The sequence below is a fragment of the Anguilla anguilla genome, chromosome 15 (assembly GCF_013347855.1).
Source record: "Anguilla anguilla isolate fAngAng1 chromosome 15, fAngAng1.pri, whole genome shotgun sequence".
NCBI lineage: Eukaryota > Metazoa > Chordata > Actinopteri > Anguilliformes > Anguillidae > Anguilla > Anguilla anguilla.
In genome coordinates this window covers 922,491-942,584 of record NC_049215.1, presented here as the reverse complement: position 1 = coordinate 942,584, position 20,094 = coordinate 922,491, and the positions used below count along the sequence as shown (strand labels likewise).

Sequence of the window (20,094 nt, the reverse complement as noted above, 5' to 3'; positions counted from 1 at the left end):
CTTCATATGTTTATTTTGCAGGTATATTGTCATTGGCATATTGTCAAGAGAAGTTGGGGCTTATTTTGATAGTGAAATTAAGAAGCTGTGGTGTGGCCTATTGTTTGATGTGAGCTCAACCTCGTTTGTTTAGCCTCAGAGTCAGGACAAATACTACAGTAGCCAGTGAGTTTGTTGCTAAATTTGAAGCCCCTAGAGACAATTTAAACAGCACAGCCAGCACATCCTTATTTGGCAAACAGGAAATGGCTGCAGCATGGAACAGCTTGTACAAATGGTCCAAGAGATCCACCATTTATCAGTCAGGACACCACTTCCTGCTGAAAGAGGAATTTTATCATGGAATATATAACAGTGTGTGTACTGTTTATTCACACACACACACACACACACACATACACATATATATAGTACAAAAGTGTGCATACGTATTTGGACAGTGACACATTTTTGTGTTTCGGCTGATACTTCATCACACTGGATTTGAGACGTGACTGTGAATATGAGATTAAAGCACAGACTGTCAGCTTCAATTTGAGAGTATTTACATCCATATCAGGTGATCCGTGTAGTAATTACAGCCCTTTTTATACATAATCCCCCATTTTAGGAGAGTAAAAGCAATTGGACAAATTAACATAATCTGAAACAAAGTCATCATATTTAGTATTCGGTTGTAAATCCTTCGTATTTGATAACTGCCTGAAGTCTGTGACCCACAGACATCATCATGTGCTGAGTATCTTCTCTGGTCATGCTCTGCCAGGCCTGTGCTACGGCCATCTTTAGTTTTTGTTTGCCTTTGGGGTACGTTGCATCAGTCGGGTCTTCAGCGAGTGAAATGCATGTTCATTTGGCTTCAAAGATGGTTCATTGACCTAGCCAGTCAATTACATTCCACCTTTTGGCCCTGAAATTGCTTAGTTACAGTATGTTTGAGGTCATTGTCCAGCTGCAAGGTGAAGCACTGTCCAAACAACTGAGCAGATGTTTCTGCACACTTCAGAGTTCGTCCTGCTGCCATCAGCAGTCACATCACCAATGAAGACAAGTGAGCCAGTTCCAGGGGAAGCCATACATGCCCAAACCACAACACTACTTTGGATCAAGAGCACTTCCTTCCTTTCTCCACACTTTCTTCTTTCCATCACATTCGTACAGGTTATTACGTGCCTTGTTTGTCCATGAGACTGCTCCGGAGCTCCACAATGTCTTTTAATGTCATTTTTAGTGAACTCTACCCTGCCCATTCTGTTCAGAAGCTTGCCGGTGGTTTGCATCTTGTGGCAAACCCTCTGAGAATATGCTGGTGTAGTCTTCTCTTTATGGTAAACCCTCTGAGAATATGCTGGTGTAGTCATCTCTTTATGGTAGTTTTTGATACATCTGTGCCCACATCCTGGAGTGTGTTCTTGATCTGTTCTTGACCTGTTCAGTTAAAAAAGGGGGTTTGTTTCAACCTGGCTGTCTCCTATTGCTGAGCTCAGCAGTGAGTTCTTGCTTCCTAATGTATCAAACAGCTTGATTTGGACACAACCAGTGTTTTGGCTGTGTCATTGTATGTTCTGATTTTCAGCCTCAAGATGGCCTGCTTTACTAGCATTGACACTCATTTGGTCCTCATGTTGACAGGAACAAATGCAAATTCCAAACCTAGAATCAACTCCAGACATTTCGTTAGCTTTCATGTGCATGAACTAATTATTAAAGACACACAGCTGGCCAAGAAACAACTGAGCAGGCAATTGTCCAATAATTTGCTGCCCAAAATTGGGGGATTATGTATAAAAAGGGCTGTAGTACACAGATCACCCCATATGGGTGTAGATGCCCTCAAACGAAAGCTGACAGTCTGAACTTTAATTTCCTATTCATTGATTTATTTAAAATTCAATGAAAATTGGGTCACTGTCTAAAAATGTACACACTGCACTGCATATACTCTATATACTGCATATCTAATTGTGTGTGTGTGTATATATATATATATATATATTATATGTATATATATATTATATAATTCTATACCATTTAATATATCATATTCATGTATTATTCCCTTTCAAGCAATGTCTCAGAAAATGTCATAAAATAAAAATCGATCAAGAATTCAACATAAACTTAGTGAAAGTCGTATGATATACATTTCACCATTTATGAGGTCTAATCTCTAACTTGGAAAACGTACTCAGAATGAAAACAGAAAGAGTTTGACTGAATCTGTAAATAGGCAGGAAGGGTTATGGGAGGTCTGTGGAAACACAAGGGGACCATCTGTTGCACAAGTTTCTCTGCCAAGCACTCCAACGCATTTCAAAAATAAATGAATCAAGAGCTTATTCTGTACAAAACAATTTTTACATTTCATCCATTGTCCTAGTTATTTTCAAATTAAATTTGCACTCCAGAAACACAGAACATGGTGTGAAATGACGAGATCCTATGATGACTGATGATCACTTATAAATGCAAAGTGGATACAGATGTAACCAATCCCAAGGTGTTTCCTGAATAGAGAATTTCAAGGCAACATGTTACATATTAGATATTATTCAGAATTTGGTCCAACTTCTTGGACAGTTTGCAAGGTAGACACAAAAGACAACTCCATACCATCTGGCACTGTCCTGATGTGTGTTTTTATGCAGGTTTTCAAAATTCTGAATAGCTCCCAAGATATTTAACTTTATTATTTGAAAAATTCCTCCCATAGAGAATGATTGTCAGAAATTTCACAACGCAGTTTCTGTGAGATGGTAACATCAGAGACATGAGGTTTGGCAGTGTGGTCAGGTCAGTCAGCCATTAGATGCCCATTCAATATAACTCCAATTGGCCCCTACGGAGTCTCTCTTTGACACACTTTCTCATAAATTATAGTTTGTTGGCAGACCATTTCAAACCCTGAATTACCTCAATGAAAGCATAAGCCAGCACTTCCTGTTGGGAGTGGTGGAAGCTGAGTAGGCTCGACCAATCACAGTAGTGAGGTGTGCAGGTAAACAGAACCCATGGGACACACCACACGGGTGCTGATGGCCATACGGATAGTACTCATGGGAAATGGCTGAATTGCCTGAAAAAACACCAAAAAAACCCTCTATGGAGGAGCAGAACACCTGCTCCTCTAAAATGGACGAGTGGGCAGACCAGCTTGTTGGCATCTTCTGCCCGGTGGCACTCAGGGAGGTCCTTAGCCAGTCGCGAGCAAGCTGTGGGCCGTGTCTGATATATCAAACGTTTGCCGTAATCCAAGCAAATGCATATGCCCCGCCCCTTATCTCAATATAAGGCACTGGATTGGTTTCAAACGGAACACAATGAAAACAAAGCAAATATGCTAAATAATCCTGTTCAAAATTTCATCTGTTATCTTCTGTAATCTCCATTCGTCTGTGATCTACATTCCATTCTCCTTCGAATAGTTGCCTAATGGACTATAAGCATGGCAGAACTTCCAGAGAGGAAGATCTTGGGTGGATATGGTCTACTACATATGCTGGGGTGCTTCCAATTCACGAGACTATCGCGCCACCCCAGAGGCTAAATCATCATTTTAACGGTGATTTAACTGATAGGTTTCGAGACTGGCCACTCGGTGACCCTCCAATTAAAGTTCTAAATTTTACAATAACCCCCACACCATAAGTGCAATTTCCATGAAACTCAGCACACATTATTTGCTGATACAAAAAATTTTCTAACTACACAACCAGCTAAAAACAAAGGTTAGGGTGGATTTTCCAACATTATGATAAAACAAGCACAAAACTGTCCAGACCCATGGCGCTAACTATATAGCTAGCTAGCTATGGCATGTCCTCACCTCCGTAACATTATTTGTTGTCCTCCGTGTGTCCATAAATCTGTATCGGTGGTATGCGCTAACTAGGTTAACTAAAGTAGGCGGAATGCTAACATAGTAGGGTTAGCTAAAGTAACATTAGGCGATAAAGCTGTGCTTAAAAATCTTGTGTCGTTCGAAGTGGTGATTTTGGAAGATGCACCTGCGCATGCGTCCTACTAAATGAAGCACCACTTGCGCATGCGTCCCACCAAACGACCCTCAAAGGTCATCCATGAGTGAGTGAGTGAGTGACCACAATTTGCCATGCATAGCCCACGGCGGCAGTCTCCTGCGCGCCGTGGCAAAAAAACAGTGGTTCCTATTATATTCTTTTGTTTGTGGACCGATCTGCACCAAACTTGCTGCATATCTTTATTGAACCAAGATACACATATGGTATATAAACTGGAACATTCGGTTAAAAACATAGCCAGCACAGACCTATGAACTTGAATGAGAAAAAAGGATATGGCCGATGACAATACTGTAGCGGTTTGTGCTGTCATCATGAGACATGAATTATCTTGATAACTGAATAACCAAATGAAACGAAAGTAGATCGTTATTACAAGGACAGCCAAAATTGGGATAATCTGAACATAAGGCAATACAAATCTAAATGCAAATCTTGTTCTCCTGCAAAATCAATGGATTCTAACTCAGTAAAAATTGGGTGAAATGGGTTCCTCAGAATGTCTACTATATGAACCGGACAGGTTTCTGACAATGCATTCACCCAAAGAATTGTGGCAGGGGTTTAACTCCTACACAATTTCGGTTCAGATACCACCTTTCCCTGCTTTTGAGCCCATTTTTGCAGATTTTGACTTCATCTATGATTGCACAGTTGGCGGATTTCCGATTTGGTGTCCTCTTGTCACAGAATCGGCACGACCGAAAAATGTCCAAGAAGCACTTGAGCGGAACGTAAGTAACGAACGTCCGGCTCGTTTGTGTTGTGTGCAACAGGATGTTCATTCTTCAGTCAACACAGAAAACAGATGCGGCTCTTTGTTCTTCAGCAGAAATCAAATATCTGCTTTCCCAAAAATAGCCTTCAAGTACAAATCTGTACCGCCTCCCGCACAAATGCCAAACGCATTATTTCAACAGAAACCCGGCGTGTATTTGACATCATCGCCAAAAAAGTCACACAAGCAAAAAAGCATTAAAGTGAACAATTCAGTTTCTTTTGTGGCGTGGATCGGGGCATGGCTCCACAGTGCCCCTCCCAGCCCGATAGGCGTCAGCCAAAACCGGCCACCAGGCCGCCTCTTCAGAACCCAGGACAGCGCCCCAATAGGAAGCCCAGCCACAGGACCCTGGAGAGCGGCAGATTGAACATTCCTCACCTCCCTCATTGGCAGGCAGCACACCTGCCATCAATGAGGCAACACAGCTGCCGCCACTCCAGGGAGATGGCTGGGAGATTAAAAGGAGGCTGTTTGTCTCCATTGTGGAGAGGGGGTTTTGGGCGGCAGGAGAGCTGAAAGACGTTTAATAACTTTGTCCCTATTTTGCAGAAGCCGGTGGAGACGCAGGACAACATCCCTCTTCCTGAGTTGAAGAGGGATCCCCTCCGCGGTCTCCCGGACGCCGTTGTTTCTTAATTTTGTTCGCTTTACTTTAAGTTAACTCCGACAGGAGGTTTTTGTTGTTGAGTTGGGTTTTGGGTTGGGTATTTACTTTTGGTGAATAAAAGGCCCTGTTGGGCTACTTTTCCCCAAACCTCCGGTCTGTGCGTTTCTGTGCCGCCCCGCCTGCACCGTCACGCCCCGTGCGGTGCCACAGTGGTGGAGAATGCGGGCATAGGCACGGAGTAATAGCAGACTGCAGCTAGCTACCTCGAGCTCAAGTGTTACACTCGTTCTCGCGGTAGAATTAAAAAAAAAAAAAAAAAAAAAAAAAAAATTTTTTTTTTTGTTGTTTGTTCTCCCCCCCCCCCCCCCCCTTTTCCATTAGTCTGGTGTTCCCCCAATTTAGCTGCAATATGGAGGACCTCTTGCGGGCGCTCGTGGAGGCTAACCTGGGACAACAGCATGCTGCCCAGGTCATGGCTCAACAGGTCGGCCGGCTCACCGAGCTGGTCCAGGCTCGCAACGCATCGGCCGTGCCACCCCCGGTTAGCAGGACAACGGCTAAAGACGTCCTGACAAAGATGACTGAGGCCGATGACGTGGAGGCCTACCTCCACACCTTCGAGCGGGTGGCCGAGCGCGAGTTATGGGACCCCCGGGAGATGGCCGACACCCTCGCTCCCTTCCTCACCGGCAAGGCCCAACAAGCGTACCAAGACCTGGGGGCAGCAGAGGCCCAAGACTACCACAGGCTAAAAAGGGAGATACTGGCCAGAGCCGGGGTATCCCCCACATCCGCCGGACAACAGGTCGCCACCTGGGCCTACCAACCGGGGGTCAACGCACGCAGCCAAATGGCGTCACTTCGGAGGCTGGTTACCCGGTGGCTCCAACCCGAACGCCGGTCTGTGGAGCAGATCCTCGACCGGGTCGCCATGGATCGGTTCCTCCGGGCGTTGCCATATGGGGCGAAGAAGCTGGCTGGGCAACATGCTCCCCAGAGCCCGGAGGAGCTGGTGGAACTGGTGGAGCGGGTCGAAGCCACGCAGGAGATGCTGAAGGCAGAGTCGACCGAGCGCCCCCTCTTCCGCCCCCAGGCTGGAGGTGGCCGGAAGCCGACCCCACCCGGCTCGACCCAGGCCCAGATTCCAGGCGACCACGGCGGACATGCGTGGACACCCCACTTCCCGTCTCAGTCTGGAAGGGGAGGGAAAATGCCCACCCTGCTGCCCACCTCTGGAAAATTGCCCTCGGATGTGTCCATGCCCACCGACCCGGCCCCCACACCAGCTCGCTTGCCCCAGGGACAGAGGTGCTTGGCTACGGAGCAATTTGCCGCCCTGTACCAGGCCGCCAGAATTGTCCAGAAGGGGGGCAGAAGAGCCCGAAGGAAGGGAACCGGGTCATGGCCCCGACAAGCCAAACCCCGTGTCCGTCCATCAGGCCAACCCTATGCCGCCTGGCTCGGGGAACGGGTTGGAGTAGGCGAGGCCGCAGAAGAAGCGGATGGGGAAGGTGAGCTCTTACTTCCTGTAACTTTGTCCAATCTCCCTCCCCAGGCACAACGTAAAGGACAGTTCGGCACCGCGCAGGTCCAGGATGACCGGTTGCGCCACTGCTGGAGCCAGGTTCGGGTCCTTGAAGGGGTAAAGAGGGGAGAAGGACCCCTGGAAGCAAACTACTTTTCAGTGCAACAGGGTCTGTTGTACTACCACACCACGAGAAGGGGAGAAGTCCGGGAGCTGTTGGTCCTACCCCACCAGTACGTGGCCACCGTCCTACAGCTGGCCCACACACACATCCTGGGAGCTCACCTGGGCATGCAGAAGACCCTAGAGCGTGTGGCAGACCGCTTCCACTGGCCAGGAATGCGCAGAGCGGTGGAGGATTACTGCCGCAGTTGCGAGGTGTGCCAACGCACCTCCCCGGTAAGGCCACCACCCGCTCCTCTAATCCCTCTCCCCATCATAGAGACCCCCTTCGAAAGGATCGGCCTGGACCTGGTCGGACCCCTGCCAAAGTCAGCCCGGGGACACAACTACATCCTGGTCATCCTGGACTATGCCACGCGCTATCCAGAAGCCGTGCCGCTCCGTGTCGCCACCTCCAAGGCCATTGCTCGCGAGCTGGTGCACCTCGTCAGCCGGGTCGGCATACCAAAGGAAATCCTTACGGACCAGGGCACTCCGTTTATGTCCAAGGTAATGGCAGACACATGTCACCTGCTGCGAGTACAACATCTCCGTACGTCGGTGTATCACCCGCAAACGGATGGGCTGGTCGAGCGGTTCAACCAGACGTTGAAGCGGATGCTCCGGAAGATAGTCGCTGCTGACGGCAAGGACTGGGACCAGGTCCTGCCGTATGTGCTCTTTGCCATTCGGGAGGTGCCCCAGGCTTCCACTGGCTTCTCCCCTTTTGAGCTGCTGTATGGGCGGCGGCCGAGGGGACTCCTGGACCTCGCCAAAGAAGCCTGGGAGGAACAGCCATCACCGCACCGGAGCCTGGTCGAGCACGTGGAGGAGATGCGCACCCGAATATCAAGTGTCATGCCAGTGGTAAGGGAGCACATGGTGGAAGCTCAACGCGCCCAGCAGCGGACATATAACCGGCCCGCTCAACCCCGAGAGTTCCGGCCAGGCGACCGTGTCCTTCTGCTGGTACCCACTCCTGAGAACAAGTTTCTCGCCACATGGCAGGGACCCTATACTATCAAGGAGCGACTGGGACCAGTGAACTACCGCGTTGACCAGCCCGGACGCAGGAAACCGCAGCAGGTGTACCATGTGAATCTGCTCAAGAGGTGGGTAGAGGGTCCTGCAGCAGCAACGGCGGCGATGTTCACCACAGAAGAAACAACCCCTGCGCCCCGGGAGACTGTGCGATATGGTGCTGACCTGAGCCCCCGCCAGGTCCAAGAGGTGAGAGAACTAGTTGACCAAAATCGTGATGTGTTCTCCCCTCTCCCAGGTCGTACCACCTTAATGGAGCACCATATTCGTACCCCGGAGCGCACCGTGGTGAACATACGCCCATATCGGATCCCGGAGGCACGGAAAGCGGCCGTCGTGGAGGAGATTGAGAGGATGAGAGCAATGGGAGTCATTGAGGAGGCCTGCAGCCCTTGGTCGAGCCCCATAGTCCTCGTGCCCAAACCCGATGGCTCCCTGCGCTTCTGTAACGATTTCAGACGCCTCAATGCTGTGTCCGACTTCGACGCATACCCCATGGCCCGGGCGGATGAGCTACTCGAGCGACTGGGTGAGTCCCGCTTTATTACAACACTGGACCTAACCAAAGGTTATTGGCAGGTCCCCCTCACCCAGTCAGCCAAGGAGAAGACTGCCTTCACCAGCCCGGTGGGCCAGTTCCAGTATCGGGTCCTGCCGTTCGGGCTCCATGGGGCCCCCGCAACGTTCCAGCGCTTGATGGACATCGTACTCCGGCCACACCAGCGCTATGCAGCAGCCTACCTGGACGATGTGGTAATCCACTCCGGCACCTGGGCCGACCACCTGATTCACGTCCAGGCTGTTTTGGGGGCGCTGCGACAAGCTGGCCTCACCGCCAATCCCGCCAAGTGCTGCATAGCGCAAAACGAGGCACAGTATCTGGGCTACACCATCGGTCGGGGCCTGCTCAAGCCCCAAGAGAAGAAGGTGCAGGCCGTGAAGAACTGGCCCCGGCCTACCACCAAGACCCAGGTACGTGCCTTCCTGGGGCTGGCCGGGTACTACCGGCGTTTTATCCCTCATTTCTCCTCCACAGCCGCACCCTTGTCCGACCTCACCCGAAAAGGGTCTCCGGAGAAACTGCTGTGGGGCCCTGAGCAGGAGAGGGCATTCCAGGACCTGAAAGCCGCCCTGTGCTCGGACCCGGTCCTCCATACCCCGGACTTCGACCGGCCCTTCCTGGTCCAAACAGACGCGTCGGAGACGGGGGTGGGCGCGGTTCTGTCCCAGGTACACGGCGATGAGGAGCACCCCGTGTTATTTCTGAGCCGTAAGCTCCGCCCGAGTGAATCGCGGTATGCGGCTGTTGAGCGCGAGGCCCTTGCCATTAAATGGGCCCTCTCAGCGCTCCAGTACTACCTGCTCGGGCGGAAGTTTACTCTGGTTACAGATCACGCGCCCCTCCAGTGGATGGCCCGGGAGAAGAACGCCAATGCCAGGGTGACCCGCTGGTTCCTGGCACTCCAGCCCTTCAACTTTGAAGTGGTCCACCGTCCAGGAAGGCTCCATGGGAACGCTGACGCCCTGTCCCGCCTGCACGCGCTCTGGGCGGCCGCAGCCAGCACTGGTGGCGGTTCGCTTAGGGGGGAGGAATGTGGCGTGGATCGGGGCATGGCTCCACAGTGCCCCTCCCAGCCCGATAGGCGTCAGCCAAAACCGGCCACCAGGCCGCCTCTTCAGAACCCAGGACAGCGCCCCAATAGGAAGCCCAGCCACAGGACCCTGGAGAGCGGCAGATTGAACATTCCTCACCTCCCTCATTGGCAGGCAGCACACCTGCCATCAATGAGGCAACACAGCTGCCGCCACTCCAGGGAGATGGCTGGGAGATTAAAAGGAGGCTGTTTGTCTCCATTGTGGAGAGGGGGTTTTGGGCGGCAGGAGAGCTGAAAGACGTTTAATAACTTTGTCCCTATTTTGCAGAAGCCGGTGGAGACGCAGGACAACATCCCTCTTCCTGAGTTGAAGAGGGATCCCCTCCGCGGTCTCCCGGACGCCGTTGTTTCTTAATTTTGTTCGCTTTACTTTAAGTTAACTCCGACAGGAGGTTTTTGTTGTTGAGTTGGGTTTTGGGTTGGGTATTTACTTTTGGTGAATAAAAGGCCCTGTTGGGCTACTTTTCCCCAAACCTCCGGTCTGTGCGTTTCTGTGCCGCCCCGCCTGCACCGTCACGCCCCGTGCGGTGCCACACTTTCAACGGTAAAATAATGTTACATAATATATTAGGAATATGAGTAATATCTTGCTGTGTATTAAAGAGCAATAGAATATATGTGAATCTTACCTCTGTGACAGAACACAGTAGTAGGAGAGAAGCAATCCAACAGCCCTCTAGTTTCATCTTTGGCATTTCAAAGTGTCCACAGCGGCAAAGACCGATGATCTGTAATAACAAAGTAAATTGTTCAAGACATCCAACATCCATTTAAATGTGTGTAGAAAATCAGCCTGTACAACCAGTAAAAGGATACTCTTCTGGAATTAAATGAGAATATGTTATTCATTTATTAGCATTTAGCTAAAAGGCAGATGCAAGCAGCACATTTTAATTGTGGTTTGAGATCCTCAGTATCCAAGCAATAGGAAAGCACCCAGGTCTACAGGAACCAAGCGCATCTCTTCACCCATCACACCTCCTTGTCATAACGCAAACTGACAGTAGGAAATGGATGAGGGGCCACTCCAATAAAAGCCCATTCGGTTTGATGCAGAAGAATGCTAACGGTGACACGTCCCCTTGGGCAAACTATCATTTAAATGAAGGACGGTCAAACTTTTTTTTGGTAATTTTTGCTAAACGAAGATCTATTTTTAATAAACACTGAAACTCTGTTTTCATCCTTTAGACTCTCGAGGCTTCGCAGCATCCCTGCTTTCCAATGGAAATCTCCAGTCACCAAAAAAAGCAATGCTTATGTTTGCTATATCATTAAAAAAAACAGGATGACTGGTTCACTGACTTTTTCTTTGAGGTGGTCAGTATAAATCTCGAGTGAGAGCAGTAAGCAGCAGGGGCAGTGAGTCAGAGGGTGTGGCTGGGGTCCAAGACTGGGGTGGGGTCTGGGGTCCAAGTCTACTCCAAACGAAAGCTGTTAAACTGGGGGGTGGGGCCTGGGGTCCAAGTCTGCTCCAAACGAAAACTGTGTTGTTAAAATGGGGGCTGGGTGGGGGGGCTGGGGGCAAAGTCTGCTCCAAACGAAAGCTGTGTCAGCCAAATTTCTTCCCCATATGTTTTTAAGCTCTTTCATAATTTGTTCCTTAAAGTGAACACAATGCAGGTTTTGCTTGTTATTGGCTTTGTCTTTGTCTACATTATATACCAAATGATTACTGTAGGTTTAGTGGCTATGCGTCCCCACTTTCACCAATTAGGAGCCAATTAATTCGCGTCAGACGTTAATTTGATCAACTCAAAATGGTTGCCTGTATTTATGTAATTGTGCATTGGGCCAAATAAATGGTTAGAGAGGGGAAATAGCATTGAAGATGCAAGTTTGCGATATTCTACTGCGAAGAAAGTAAACTGATACTCAGTAATACATCATTCATAGTTTTGGTAAGTGCAATTATGTGCATTAAGTTTATATGAAGGCAATAACCAGAGAGAGAGAGAGAGAGAGAGAGAAAGAGAGAGAGGACAATAATAGAATTGGATATGAATAAAATTAAATTTGAATTGAAAAACTTTGATTTAACACATCAAAGCAGAAAAAAAGAAAGGTTCCATGTTCACACGTTCAAACCTTTGCACAAAAACAAGCGGAGGGCCCTTCCTGCTGTCCCCCTCTTCCAGACGAGCAGAGCAGCCTCATTAATCCGGCCAGCTTTTTATCAAAGCCGCTGCCGCTGCCAGCTTCCTCCATTTCCCTATCGTGACCGGCGCGCGGAAAAACCTCTGCCTGTCCAGCTCACATCAACACATTACATTTAAATCCAGGCTGCAGCACATTGCGTATAATGCAGCCCAAAGCCCAAAAAACAAATATTTGAACTGCAGTGCATTTTAGCCATAAACATGTGCAAACGCTCACTTGGAGAGGTCCAAACCATCCATAATTACTGTGGCAGTTAACGCCAGGAGGGCCGGAGGAGTCACTGCTTGGACGGGACTCGCTTCGCTACGCTGATCAGTTGAAAGAAAAGGTTCCATTCAAACCGTAGTGGGGGCAGGTTGATGTAATTGGTCAGGGTCAAACTGACCGGACTGCACATATGCATTCAATTAAAGGTGGGGGGGGGGGGGGGGGCACCCCAATTTAGCCTTGTGATTTTGTGGAGTTTGTCCTTGCCGTCGCCCCTGGTGATAAAACCCCCGTGTTTTCAGACCAGCTCGTGGAGAAACACGCTTAGCAGCTGTGCGTAGCTGCATGTAGCTGCAGAAGCTGAAGCACAGGCCCTGGTTATCAGGTCTATTGTCTTTAGATTGAGCACGGTAAACATCCTACAGGGATCACAGGAAGTCTGCCCTCTGCTTTTCCACTTCCTCTCTGGCCTTCAGGAACATACTTCCTATTTTGACAGAAGGGTGTTACATTATACCATATTTCCACAGCATTAATCCACTGAGCACGCAGTCACACAATGTTCACAGCCAAATCAGACTGATGGAGACCCACGTATCCCCTGGTACATACAGCCTCTCACAGGAGTTCTGTTTCTTCAGAACAAGCTTCTGCTGCTGTAGTGCATTTAAGCCCTGGTCACATTTCTAAAATGGGAAATTTACCTTTAATTTTCCTGTATCACACTCTCAGATCTGATATTACTGTATCACACTCAGATCTGATATTACTGTATCACACTCTCAGATCTGATATTACTGTATCACACTCAGATCTGATATTACTGTATCACACTCTCAGATCTGATATTACTGTATCACACTCAGATCTAATATTACTGTATCACACTCAGATCTGATATTACTGTATCACACTCAGATCTGATATTACTGTATCACACTCTCAGATCTGATATTACTGTATCACACTCTGATATTACTGAATCACACTCTCAGATCTGATATTACTGTATTACTCTCAGATCTGACATTACTGTATCACTCTCTCAGATCTGATATTACTGTATCACACTCTCAGATCTGATATTACTGTATCACTCTCAGATCTGATATTACTGTATTACTCTCAGATCTGACATTACTGTATCACTCTCTCAGATCTGATATTACTGTATCACACTCTCAGATCTGATATTACTGTATCACTCTCAGATCTGATATTACTGTATCACACTCAGATCTGATATTACTGTATCACACTCTCAGATCTGATATTACTGCATCATTCTCAGATCTGATATTACTGTATCACACTCAGATCTGATATTACTGTATCACTCAGATCTGATATTACTGTATCACATACTCAGATCTGATATTACTGTATCACACTCTCAGATCTGATATTACTGCATCACTCTCAGATCTGATATTACTGTATCACACTCTCAGATCTGATATTACTGCATCATTCTCAGATCTGATATTACTGTATCACTCTCAGATCTGATATTACTGTATCACACTCAGATCTGATATTACTGTATCACACTCTCAGATCTGATATTACTGTATCACACTCTGATATTACTGAATCACACTCTCAGATCTGATATTACTGTATTACTCTCAGATCTGACATTACTGTATCACTCTCTCAGATCTGATATTACTGTATCACTCTCAGATCTGATATTACTGTATTACTCTCAGATCTGACATTACTGTATCACTCTCTCAGATCTGATATTACTGTATCACACTCTCAGATCTGATATTACTGTATCACTCTCAGATCTGATATTACTGTATCACACTCAGATCTGATATTACTGTATCACACTCTCAGATCTGATATTACTGCATCATTCTCAGATCTGATATTACTGTATCACACTCAGATCTGATATTACTGTATCACTCAGATCTGATATTACTGTATCACATACTCAGATCTGATATTACTGTATCACACTCTCAGATCTGATATTACTGCATCACTCTCAGATCTGATATTACTGTATCACACTCTCAGATCTGATATTACTGTATCACACTCAGATCTGATATTACTGTATCACACTCTCAGATCTGATATTACTGTATCACACTCAGATCTGATATTACTGTATCACACTCTCAGATCTGATATTACTGTATCACACTCAGATCTAATATTACTGTATCACACTCAGATCTGATATTACTGTATCACACTCAGATCTGATATTACTGTATCACACTCTCAGATCTGATATTACTGTATCACACTCTGATATTACTGAATCACACTCTCAGATCTGATATTACTGTATTACTCTCAGATCTGACATTACTGTATCACTCTCTCAGATCTGATATTACTGTATCACACTCTCAGATCTGATATTACTGTATCACTCTCAGATCTGATATTACTGTATTACTCTCAGATCTGACATTACTGTATCACTCTCTCAGATCTGATATTACTGTATCACACTCTCAGATCTGATATTACTGTATCACTCTCAGATCTGATATTACTGTATCACACTCAGATCTGATATTACTGTATCACACTCTCAGATCTGATATTACTGCATCATTCTCAGATCTGATATTACTGTATCACACTCAGATCTGATATTACTGTATCACTCAGATCTGATATTACTGTATCACATACTCAGATCTGATATTACTGTATCACACTCTCAGATCTGATATTACTGCATCACTCTCAGATCTGATATTACTGTATCACACTCTCAGATCTGATATTACTGCATCATTCTCAGATCTGATATTACTGTATCACTCTCAGATCTGATATTACTGTATCACACTCAGATCTGATATTACTGTATCACACTCTCAGATCTGATATTACTGTATCACACTCTGATATTACTGAATCACACTCTCAGATCTGATATTACTGTATTACTCTCAGATCTGACATTACTGTATCACTCTCTCAGATCTGATATTACTGTATCACTCTCAGATCTGATATTACTGTATTACTCTCAGATCTGACATTACTGTATCACTCTCTCAGATCTGATATTACTGTATCACACTCTCAGATCTGATATTACTGTATCACTCTCAGATCTGATATTACTGTATCACACTCAGATCTGATATTACTGTATCACACTCTCAGATCTGATATTACTGCATCATTCTCAGATCTGATATTACTGTATCACACTCAGATCTGATATTACTGTATCACTCAGATCTGATATTACTGTATCACATACTCAGATCTGATATTACTGTATCACACTCTCAGATCTGATATTACTGCATCACTCTCAGATCTGATATTACTGTATCACACTCTCAGATCTGATATTACTGTATCACACTCAGATCTGATATTACTGTATCACACTCTCAGATCTGATATTACTGTATCACACTCAGATCTGATATTACTGTATCACACTCTCAGATCTGATATTACTGTATCACACTCAGATCTAATATTACTGTATCACACTCAGATCTGATATTACTGTATCACACTCAGATCTGATATTACTGTATCACACTCTCAGATCTGATATTACTGTATCACACTCTGATATTACTGAATCACACTCTCAGATCTGATATTACTGTATTACTCTCAGATCTGACATTACTGTATCACTCTCTCAGATCTGATATTACTGTATCACACTCTCAGATCTGATATTACTGTATCACTCTCAGATCTGATATTACTGTATTACTCTCAGATCTGACATTACTGTATCACTCTCTCAGATCTGATATTACTGTATCACACTCTCAGATCTGATATTACTGTATCACTCTCAGATCTGATATTACTGTATCACACTCAGATCTGATATTACTGTATCACACTCTCAGATCTGATATTACTGTATCATTCTCAGATCTGATATTACTGTATCACACTCAGATCTGATATTACTGTATCACTCAGATCTGATATTACTGTATCACATACTCAGATCTGATATTACTGTATCACACTCTCAGATCTGATATTACTGCATCACTCTCAGATCTGATATTACTGTATCACACTCTCAGATCTGATATTACTGCATCATTCTCAGATCTGATATTACTGTATCACTCTCAGATCTGATATTACTGTATCACACTCAGATCTGATATTACTGTATCACACTCTCAGATCTGATATTACTGTATCACACTCTGATATTACTGAATCACACTCTCAGATCTGATATTACTGTATTACTCTCAGATCTGACATTACTGTATCACTCTCTCAGATCTGATATTACTGTATCACACTCTCAGATCTGATATTACTGTATCACTCTCAGATCTGATATTACTGTATTACTCTCAGATCTGACATTACTGTATCACTCTCTCAGATCTGATATTACTGTATCACACTCTCAGATCTGATATTACTGTATCACTCTCAGATCTGATATTACTGTATCACACTCAGATCTGATATTACTGTATCACACTCTCAGATCTGATATTACTGCATCATTCTCAGATCTGATATTACTGTATCACACTCAGATCTGATATTACTGTATCACTCAGATCTGATATTACTGTATCACATACTCAGATCTGATATTACTGTATCACACTCTCAGATCTGATATTACTGCATCACTCTCAGATCTGATATTACTGTATCACACTCTCAGATCTGATATTACTGCATCATTCTCAGATCTGATATTACTGTATCACTCTCAGATCTGATATTACTGTATCACACTCAGATCTGATATTACTTTATCACACTCTCAGATCTGATATTACTGTATCACACTCTGATATTACTGAATCACACTCTCAGATCTGATATTACTGTATTACTCTCAGATCTGACATTACTGTATCACTCTCTCAGATCTGATATTACTGTATCACACTCTCAGATCTGATATTACTGTATCACTCTCAGATCTGATATTACTGTATTACTCTCAGATCTGACATTACTGTATCACTCTCTCAGATCTGATATTACTGTATCACACTCTCAGATCTGATATTACTGTATCACTCTCAGATCTGATATTACTGTATCACACTCAGATCTGATATTACTGTATCACACTCTCAGATCTGATATTACTGCATCATTCTCAGATCTGATATTACTGTATCACACTCAGATCTGATATTACTGTATCACTCAGATCTGATATTACTGTATCACATACTCAGATCTGATATTACTGTATCACACTCTCAGATCTGATATTACTGCATCACTTTCAGATCTGATATTACTGTATCACACTCTCAGATCTGATATTACTGCATCATTCTCAGATCTGATATTACTGTATCACTCTCAGATCTAATATTGCTGTATCACACTCTCAGATCTGATATTACTGTATCACTCTCAGATCTGATATTACTGTATCACAGTCAGATCTGGTATTACTGTATCACTCTCAGATCTGATATTACTGTATCACACTCTGATATTACTGCATCACTCTCTCAGATCTGATATTATTGTATCAGATCTTATATTACTGTATCACTCTCATATCTAATATTGCTGTATCACTCTCTCAGATCTGATATTACTGTATCACACTATGATATTACTGTATCACTTTCAGGTCTGATATTACTGTATCACTCTCTCAGATCTGATATTACTGTATCACACTATGATATTACTGTATCACTTTCAGGTCTGATATTACTGTATCACTCTCTCAGATCTGATATTACTGTATCACACTATCAGGACTCAGTAGGACACCATACAGGCACAACACGGCACTGACACCCAATCAATCTACTGTCAATGTTGAGATGTAAATGAATATCCAAATATTCTTACACACGTTAAATTTAAAATTTGTATAAGGTGAACAAATAACAATAATTGAAGTAATTTTCCATAAAATTATTAATGTGTAATTTTGTCAAAAGTGTTGTTTTAAACATATGAAAAATGTTGCCGTCACACCTCCCAAGCACAAACAGGCTGGTCTGGGCTTGAGAAAAAACAAGTGAGCAATGCTTGGCAATGGTAATGTTTATGTTAGGTGCTCTGCTAGCCAAAATGAAGCAAAGCCCCCAGGCCTGTGATCATAGCACATCACAGAGTCATTTCACACACACAGCGGGGACAAACAGCTATTGCATGTAATCATATGCAAAGCATCCTTCTGTCATCTCAACAGTCATGCAATGTTAACATTTATCTGAACTCATAAGTATTTACCTTTTCAAGTGGCAACCACCAGAATCAAATAATATTAAATTTAAAATTATAATGCCGTTAAGTTCAGCTGAATTCTGACTAGACAAAATCATTTCTTCCACAAAATCAAACTACATATTTAAGGATAAACAAACAAATAAATAAATAAATAGTGCTGAAAGGCACTCAAATCCCAGCTGCTTCAGTAAGCCAGCTTCAGAGCATTAAAGTTGCATAATTACAAGAGTGCACGCCCTGCAGACTGTACCAGAGGAGTGCACACCCTGCAGACTGTACCAGAAGAGTGCACACCCTGCAGACTGTACCAGAAGAGTGCACACCCTGCAGACTGTACCAGAGGAGTGCACACCCTGCAGACTGTACCAGAAGAGTGCACACCCTGCAGACTGTACCAGAAGAGTGCACACCCTGCAGACTGTACCAGAAGAGTGCACATCCTGCAGACTGTACCAGAAGAGTGCACACCCTGCAGACTGTACCAGAAGAGTGCACATCCTGCAGACTGTACCAGAAGAGTGTACATCCTGCAGACTGTACCAGAAGAGTGCACATCCTGCAGACTGTACCAGAAGAGTGCACATCCTGCAGACTGTACCAGAAGAGTGTACATCCTGCAGACTGTACCAGAAGAGTGCACATCCTGCAGACTGTAACAGAACAGTGCATGCCCTGCAAACTGAACCAGAACAGTGCATGCCCTGCAGACTATACCAGAAAAGTGCATGCCCTGCAGATTGTACTAGAAGCAAGAGTGACATTAAGAGGAATTATGTTTTATTCTGACAATATGACAGATTATTCTGCTGAGCAGCTTTTACGGCAAACCACAGATGAATCAGGTAAGTTCATGATTATGACAGCCTATGCTCTTCTCATAGTAATAATAATAATAATAATAATAATAATAATAATAATAATAATAATAATCAACAGCAACAGGTTGAGAAGCACAAAAGCATTCTCAACTCTCACCTGTGGGTGATGCCGGATATGGACAGCAGGGTAGTATGGTGGTTAGGGAAATGGGCTTGCATCTGAGCTGGGTGCTGTGGTTGTACCTTTCAACCGGGTACTTACTTCATTAAATATCTAGTGCTATAAATAGAATTTTACATAATTAATGTAAGCTGCATGTGTATGTTGCTCTGGATAAGAGCATCTGCGAAATGTAAATGTCACCAAGCAACTGAACGCATGTGTCCAAGGAGTCCCCCAATCACATCCTAATATAATGTTAACTAAATCACATCCTCACATAACCCTAACCAAACCACATCCTCACATAACCCTAACCCAATCACATCCTCACATAACGTTAAACCAATCACATCCTCATATAAAGTTAACCAAATCAAATCCTCACCTAACCCTAACCGAATCACATCCTCACATAACACTAACCCAATCACATCCTCACATAACCCAAACTAATTCACATACTTACATAACCCTAACCCAATCACATCGTCATATAACCCTAACCAAATCACATCCTCACATAACCCTAACCCAATCACATTCTCACATAACCCTAACCCAATCACATCCTCACATAAAGTTAACCCAATCACATCCTCATATAACGTTAACCAAATCACATCCTCACATAACCCTAACCCCGCCGCTCTCAGGCTCTGGGCCGTGGCTTCTCTGTGGGATATCATCATCGAGTGTCTCTGCCTTGGCAGGATCAGATG

General features: G+C 44.8%; 1 protein-coding gene across 2 annotated transcripts in view; it reads right to left on the bottom strand.

Moving 5' to 3' along the window:
* Window positions 1-20,094, bottom strand: part of calcrla (calcitonin receptor-like a) — a 44,278-nt gene that overhangs the window by 17,015 nt on the left and 7,169 nt on the right. For both annotated transcript variants that reach the window (XM_035393544.1, XM_035393543.1), the window contains exon 2: window positions 10,441-10,539. In XM_035393544.1, the coding sequence (XP_035249435.1) occupies window positions 10,441-10,506 (66 nt within the window). In that variant the 5' untranslated portion in view covers window positions 10,507-10,539. The remainder of the gene's footprint in view (window positions 1-10,440; window positions 10,540-20,094) is intronic.